Below are 8,437 nucleotides of genomic sequence, written 5' to 3'. Positions count from 1 at the left end.
CCATGTTGCTAGAATGGCAAATAGTGGTTTCATGATTAAATTTCTGGGTAAACGACTTGATTTCTTGCTTCGAACAAGGTATTCATTCTTAGAAGTCTTATGAAGATACCAGGACATACCTCCGAATTTAAATTGACATAGAAAAATATTAAATACAGACACAGTGTATCATACGTAGAGACCAACCTTAAAACAATAACAAAGTGTTATTTAAGTATAATGAATGTATGTTTAAGTAATCTGTTATTTATGAATAGAAATAACACAAAATATAAAAAAATAAAGGAAGAATAGAAAAGCGGCTGAAATATAAATATACACCACAAGACATTTAATTATACAACAAACTGTCTTTAATCTTGAACTTGATAGCGAGCCCAATCATGAAGCATACATGTTTCAAGAATACCTTTCTCATCATCAGTGGGAACCTAAAAATAGAATATTATAATGAAATTAATTAATGTTGGCCATGTATACATCGTAGATATCAAGAAAAATGACAGTTGTAAAAGAATAATAGATGATGCAAAAGAGTTTAGTTAGGCAAATCCTACACTGTTGTTTTTAATGAGTTATTTTAACTACAAAGGAGTTATTCTATACTTCCTTGGAAAAAAGCAGTGTTTTGGGAGTTTATATTCAGTGTGTGGACGATCATCTTTCATTTCATATATTTCATTTCATTATTTATTTGGTCTTTTTAACAACATAATGTACTAAAATGAAAGTGGCAAAAAAAATCCCTCGAAGCCTGGGGAAACCAAGGTCAACTAAAGTGAACCAGATCACTGTAATCCCAAATTCAGCAACACACACAAACATCACACAAAAAAAAAAATGGGGTGGGGGGAAAATTACATTACTTTTATTTTATCTGGTGATGTAATTTTAGTTTAAAATTATTGAGAAGCACTCAGTCAAATATGATGGAACCAGGTTATGAAAAACTTTATACATGGTTACTACTTCTAATACTATTCATCATTGTAAATTTAATTAATTTAATTACCAATTGAGGTTTGTCTAAACAAATATCATTATAAAAAAAGGTTATTTAAATTAGAAGTGTTCTACGATGGCTTGAACACATCTTTGTCTGTTCGTTTAAACAAACATTCTGCTGTTGGTGCTGGCTCATCAACGTATGCTAAAATATCTTTTTCTGATACCCACAATTCATCATCATGTTTGGGCCATTTGTAGCACTTCTTTTCGTCTATATTCTGCATCCTTCTTTTTTGTTTCTCTCTCCCTCTCTCATAGCGCCTTTGATGTTTTGCACTGTTACGAACCATTGTTGATGCTGAATAAATAGGAATTATCATGTATGAAACCTTGAATACCTGTCTCTTATACACATCTAGATGTGTATAAGAGACAGGCTTAGCCTTGATAGGCCTATACAGACTCCCTTGGTGTTTTGTATTTTCCCTTTGCATTTTTTTCTGCTTGGCTTCATCAGTCTTCTTCGTAGCTTCCTCACTTGCAAGTTTCTCCAGTGTATCAGTTAATATTGTCGTGGGTCACAAGACGTCAAAGGAGTGAACTTAGACTGTACCATATACGTGATTTAAACGTTTTATTGGTCAACAACAATTTATAAGAAAACATAAAACCCCTGAAACAACAATCAGAGAAATATAACGTTACCAAAATAATAAAAATAAATTAAACAATATTTGTCAACAAATCATCAATAAGCATAGGGATGCTTAACATTCAATACTCAATCCAGAGTCGCATAGCAAAAATTGGTTATAAGCCAACAATGATAAATTTCTTGCATACAAAAGTATACCCTCTTAACCCAATTCCCGGTTACATCGCATGGTATACATCTCATGATTTGAAACATATCAAATCTGACCTCAACTCACATCATCTTCGATAAAACATCAGGATAAAATCATTAATTTCTGATAAATTAACATATCAACTACATGCACTTTGAACTCTATCAATCTTCAATGAATTACACTGTTCAATGTATAATCATAATCATCTCAATTACGTTAATCTTAAATCTCAGCATAATCGCAGAAAAGTTTAAATATAAAAATAAAATTAATAAGACAATAACAAGATGTACCTGCAATGCCTCGTATGGCAAATCTTAATACATATTAATCCTGTCACTCAGACCAGTCTTCTCTAGGATGAGAATTTTGTGCAATCTAACATTTTCATCTGGAATTGGGCCAAAAATACATCTCTCACTTCACGTTTTTCTATTTGCACGTCTGGTTGGCAACCCACTGCAGCTTATTTTGGCAGGTCTGCTTCAGGAGAATGTAAAAACTCAGGTCCATTTTGCGATCGTTCAGAAAGTTTCTCAACAGAGAGTTCAGTTAGACATCGTCTGCTACGTTCAGTTCTCCAGGAGGAATATGTTTCCACTGTGATGAACGCGTTACTCTCTTGATTTCTCCAATTCTATGCGATACAAAATGGTATGGGCAATTCTACTGAAAATGGTGCCAATTAAATTTCATTGACATAAAAATTAAAGTGTTTCCAATTTCTTTGCTTTTGTTATTTTTTGAAAGTCAACATTCCCCTTATTACAAATTTACAAAAGTTGTCAACACCACTATTAGTACTTTTTCAAAAACGAATATCACATTGTAGATGTTGCTGACCATTTATGACAATGGCAAAAGTTGTCAACACCACTATTAGTACTTTTTCAAAAACGAATATCACATTGTAGATGTTGCTGACCATTTATGACAATGGCCGTATTCGACTGGTCATTCTTCGTTAAACAAATATTATAAAAAAAAGGTTATTTAAATTAGAAGTGTACGATGGCTTGAACACATCTTTGTCTGTTAGTTTAAACTAACATTCTGCTGTTGGTGCTGGCTCATCAACGTATGCTAAAATATCTTTTTCTGATACCCACAATTCATCATCATGTTTGGGCCATTTGTAGCACTTCTTTTCGTCTATATTCTGCATCCTTCTTTTTTGTTTCTCTCTCCCTCTCTCATAGCGCCTTTGATGTTTTGCACTGTTACGAACCATTGTTGATGCTGAATAAATAGGAATTATCATGTATGAAACCTTGAATACCTTTAAAGAAAATCATAATGCTATTAATTATGCCTATCTATGCAGATTATTATGATTGGTTGATTACGTTATCCTTTAGTTCGTCTTATTTACGCTGTATTTACAGTCCAATATAAGTAGGAAACTTATAGGATTATTTTTTTATACTGTGTTTGTTTAATTCTGTTTATATAAAATGGTAACTGTAATCACGCAGATATGGGAGCGTACAATATTGTACAAAAATGTACGTTTATTACATTATCCACACAATGATAATGTTTGTATGCCCAAATCACTTCTATCAGATAGCATATTAAATTATTTTTAAATATGAACACATGTTATGTATGAAAGTTTAGAGACTCAAATTTGGATTACGTTTTAGAGATTAGGTCAAACGGTTTTGAATTCAAAGCATATATTGCTAGATAAGAAAGAATAAAAAAAAAAAAGGTCTGTTGACAATCGCACCCGCTTTTGTTTTGCGAATTCATTTTTTTTTTTATCCTCGTTGTGGGTTTTATTTTGTTTTGAATTTAACAAGAAAGGATGATAAATAAATTGAAGAAACCATTACATCGTATATTAATTCTTTAGAGTGGACTAAACTAAAGCACAATTCTAGAGCGTATACCTCCGCTCATATTATAATTCCCCCTGTATAAAATTCACACACATCGTTTCCTTTTGAAATAAAAAAATAATAAAGAGAGAATAATAAAATAGAAGCTCAACCATCAAAGCGAACGTCGTCATAACTAACTAAACAATATGTTTTTGGTTATTTGCGATCCCGTAGCCATTGAGAGCCTTCAATCATTATTCCTTGGACCATGATAAACCATTCAAGAAAGTTCTATTCAGATCTATTGACAGTTAATAAGATATCTAGGTCACGGAGATTCCATTTTACAGGTCCGCATGCACACCCTACTCCATAACGTCACCAAAATCGCATACTGTACTTTGATCATTTTTGGGATTTTTAGCTCTGGGACGTTTGTATTTTAAATAACCCCCAAATTGATACCCAAATCTGGATCGTCGCTAAAATTTAATCGTTCTTCCTTGTAACTTGGTTAATTCTTCTAGAAAGTTTCATTCAGATGAGTTGACCGGTTTTTGAGATATCTGGTCTGGGACGTCCGCATATTCACACTCTACTGCAGATCGTCACTTAAAGTTAACATTTTCTTTCTTGAAACATGACAAACCATTCTAGCAAATTTCATTCAGATCCATTAATCGGTTTTTGAGACAATTACAGTATATCTAGGACATTAGCATTACAAATTACCCCTTTTACCATACAAAAATTGTGGCCACTTAATACTGTTTATACTAAATCTATGTAATGTATGTCTAAAAGGAATCACACCATTCATTTTAATTTAAAAAAAAAATAATAGGCAGTACTGTACCCCTAAAGAAAATATGAAAAATCCACAAGGAATATAGGATATGTATTTAAATATATATTTATATATGCATTCAACAAGTCATATAATTTCACAGTTAGCACGGAAAACCGTGATAGTTGCCTTGGTATCTTTCTCATATGGCAGCTACTTGGTGATCCCTCTAAGGATGGAAACAGTTTATATTTCGATTAAAAATGCCTAAATGGTTAAGGGCTCGAAATAATCGAGGGTCTCAAATTATTATTCACCACTTGTCTGTGTCGAGCATCAAATGAAAGTTAACACCTGCATTTTCACTAAAATGGGAGATGCTATCAGATAACTTTAATTGACTTAAGCATGGAGTAAAAAAAAATGTATTATCTTACAAAGTGTCCTGTGACTACAAAATATTTGGCAAACTTCATGGGTCAGAGATCGTTGGCATGATGCGCTATAAGATACTACTGTAGCTATTATTATTACCCACTTGCCTGTGTTGTATGCGTAATAAAAGTTAATACTGTTATTGTCACTAAAATGCAAGACACAATAAAGGTGCAATTTTGGCAATCTGATTTTGGATCAAGAGACAGATAGTTTCAATACCAGGGCTAAAGACTGTCTGGGCCTGACTACACTATTATTTTTACTCATTTGCCTGTGTCGGACACTGAATAAAAGTTAATACTGTTCAATAAAATGCGATTGCGAGACCCTTTAAAATCAATTTATTTGTCCAGTCTATTCATAAATTAATCACATATGCATGATTGGGTAGCGATGACTATAAACCAATTCTCAGATTAATTTTGAGGACACTTCAACGACGGATATTATTAGACATTATAATCGACGATTGTATACCGATACTTTATCGCGCCACCATGGAAAACGTAAGTATGCCTAAATTAAGATACTTTAAATTATTTAGATAGGCCTTCTTTAGGTAGTATTTATTACAAAACACTCACAAAGCTCCAGGTCCCCTGTCCGAAGGGAAGAAACCGTTTTTCCTATCATGTCCTACCTCTATTAATTTTTATTATATTTTTTTTCTAACGATTTCGCAAGCTGGGGTGCTCAGGAGTGGCAATTGGTCCGTGTGTGGGCGTTTTATTCTTTTATGCTCGAGGGTAAAATATCGACCTTGTCCTTTGACCTATACTTTCCAAAATTTAATAATCTTTTTCTTAAATAATTATGTATCATTCCACTAAGTTTTATGGTGATCCATTCCTTAGATTTTGTATAAACCTTGCTAACAAACAAACAGCGGTGAATAGTAAGGCCCCATAAAAAAATTATAAGTTTATCACCCTATCAGAGAATAAAAACGATGAGGAAGGGAGGTTTTTTTAATTATTATTTTTGCTAACCCCACCCCCATTTTACCGATGTTCACAAGTAAATCAATGGTTATGGACACATATATAAAAAGTAATAAGAAAGGAATCAAATTTATATTTTAAAAAATATGTTTTTGTTCTACCAGTAAACATATTTGCAAGAAATCCTGAGCTTTTCAAGTGAAAGAAATATGGAAAAACGACCGTTTGAAATAAAAATATACAGTATGTTGATTGAAAAAAAAAATCTGAATTTCCCCAAAAGTGATGAGGGAGAGGGTGATAAACTAATTTTTTTATTGGCCTAAACTATGTAGTGGAGGTAGGTAATTACTTGAGTTCGCAGAAAAATTCTGCCGATGTAGATTGCAAACACACATCGGTATAAACTGGTTTTAGGTCCAAGGATATGCCAAGCAGTGATCTTACTCACAAAGCGGCATATCTCTTCCCATAGCTCTACATACAATTATGAGGCTTAGGGAGTGGAGCAGTGGCGGCGCCAGCAAGGGGGTGCAGGGGGCTTAAGTCCCCCCACCGGACAGGTCAAGCCCCCGCCGGACAGAGCTCGTCGGGCAGTAAGACGATAAAACATAAAAATAGGCCCATACCAAGCCAACACATGTCTGTCACAGTCTGAGAGTGCCATTTTCGATATTCTCATTTGGGAGGGGGATGCCCCTCTCAACCCCTTCCCCCAGCTCGAGCCTGTCGGACAACGTAGCCCCCAGAAAATATATCCTAGAGCCTCCACTGGAGTGGAGTTCTTTTGGTCGTGAGAAAAATGCTATTACCGTGACTGGAATTGAACCCACGACCCTGGGATTGGAAGGCAAGCATTTTATTTAACTCCACACCAACTAACGAGATGCGGGATATCATATCAGACACAATTATATTTTGGTGTTTTGTTGTTCTTATAGAAGGTCAAATCCATAATGCTCCTGCTTCTGATTGTGGTTTGTGACAGTAGCTGTCCATCTACTTGGTACGCCATACCTGGAAACCGATGCATCAAAGTATACGTAGGGCAGACAGATTTGTTTAATATTCCAGGCACTGAACCATGCGCGAAGTTCTCTGATGATACAAGGGTTTCAACATTTTTCCCCGTGACAGATGAAAACTACAATGTTACAAAGTCGTTACTTTTGAATCTAGTTCCTTGGTCATCTCTATACTATCTGGATTGGTCCACTGATGGAACTAACATTTTTGATAGCGATGGAAATGGCGTATATCTGAACATAGGAAATCTTGATACAGCCGCCATGAACTGTGTTGTTGTTGACATGACGACTGATACAGTGAATGCATACTGCGATGACACAGTGATTTCGTACGTTTGTGAAATGAAACCATGTGGTTATTAGTAACGTTTTTGGGAGATGAAGTGCGATCGCTGGAATAAAAAAGAATTATATCTTTTTTGTCTACTTATTTTATGCTACAATCATATTATTCAAATCATTTAACGAGTTCTGTTTATTACAAAATACACAATTAATTATTATTAATCTAAAAAAAACTCTTATTACCGATTCACACGTGAAGTTAAATTTAACAAAAAGTAACAAATTGTAACCGAGCGATCTCCCGAGTTATTCCTACCGAGATAAAAAGCATTCACACGCGTCTGTAAGGTAATGCCAAGGTTGTGTAAAATATATTCAGTGTTTATTCAATGAACCATTTTTCCCTACTGCGATATAGGTCTAGCCTAGGCCTAGTTGAGAACCCCTGTCACAGATGGACTGTTGAACTCACCATCACAGTAAACATTCGAAGCAATCAATACCCTTAACAACTGCTGTACTACTACTACTAAACTAGGCAGAGCTTCCAACGTTTCTGTCTCGGACTCTTGTAATACTAGTAATAGTACTAACACCATCCCGACGTTCATTTTATGTATATCTTCTTCTTCTACCATTACTAATTAACATCAATAACAAGGGTAATTCATTCATCATTTAGAAAAACTAGGCCTATCTATTTCTAGTGGATCAGAATCGTATACAGAAGGAAGAAAATTCAAAGAACCCCGTGAAACAGTATATTGTTGTTGTGTTGAAATCCCTGCGCATGCGCAGATCCATCCATGTTACATCTCGGAAGCTTTACCAGCCTCACCGAGGCTGGTAAAGATTACCGAGACGTTCCGAGATTTTACAAGGATATTACACGGAGGTACTTTCACACGTGCCGTAAAATGTTAGTTTTGGTTACATTTTGTTACATTTGGTAAGACTTTTGTACGTGTGAATCGGGTATTAGGGAGTGGAGCAGTGGCGGCGCCAGCAAAGGGGTGCAGGGGGCTTAAGTCCCCCCACCGGACAGGTCACGCCCCCGCCGGACAGAGCTCGTCGGGCAGTAAGACGATAAAACATAAAAATAGGTCCACACCAAGCCAACACATGTCTGTCACAATCTGAGAGTGCCATTTTCGATATTCTCATTTGAGAGGGGGACCCCCCCTCTCAACCCCTTCCCCCAGCTCGAGCCTGTCGCACCTGTCCCTGTCGGACAACGTAGCCCCCAGAAAATATATCCTAGAGCCTCCACTGGAGTGGAGTTCTTTTGGTCGTGAGAAAAATGCTATTACCGTGACTAGAATTGAACCCACGA

General features: G+C 35.5%; 1 protein-coding gene across 1 annotated transcript; it reads left to right on the top strand.

The window, feature by feature from the left end:
• The first annotated feature begins 5,107 nt into the window (after positions 1 to 5,107).
• Positions 5,108 to 7,327, top strand: LOC117120611. The gene is made up of 2 exons (XM_033265644.1): positions 5,108 to 5,356; positions 6,733 to 7,327. The coding sequence occupies exons 1-2, from the start codon at positions 5,348 to 5,350 to the stop codon at positions 7,180 to 7,182; spliced, it is 459 nt and encodes a 152-aa protein (XP_033121535.1). The 5' UTR covers positions 5,108 to 5,347; the 3' UTR covers positions 7,183 to 7,327.
• Positions 7,328 to 8,437: the final 1,110 nt, after the last annotated feature.

Source organism: Anneissia japonica, unplaced genomic scaffold (genome assembly GCF_011630105.1).
Source record: "Anneissia japonica isolate Jap-2015-1 unplaced genomic scaffold, ASM1163010v1 scaffold3474_len973312_cov172, whole genome shotgun sequence".
NCBI classification, from domain to species: domain Eukaryota; kingdom Metazoa; phylum Echinodermata; class Crinoidea; order Comatulida; family Comatulidae; genus Anneissia; species Anneissia japonica.
The sequence above is the reverse complement of the archived record's forward strand: the minus strand, read 5'-3'. Positions and strand labels throughout refer to the sequence as shown.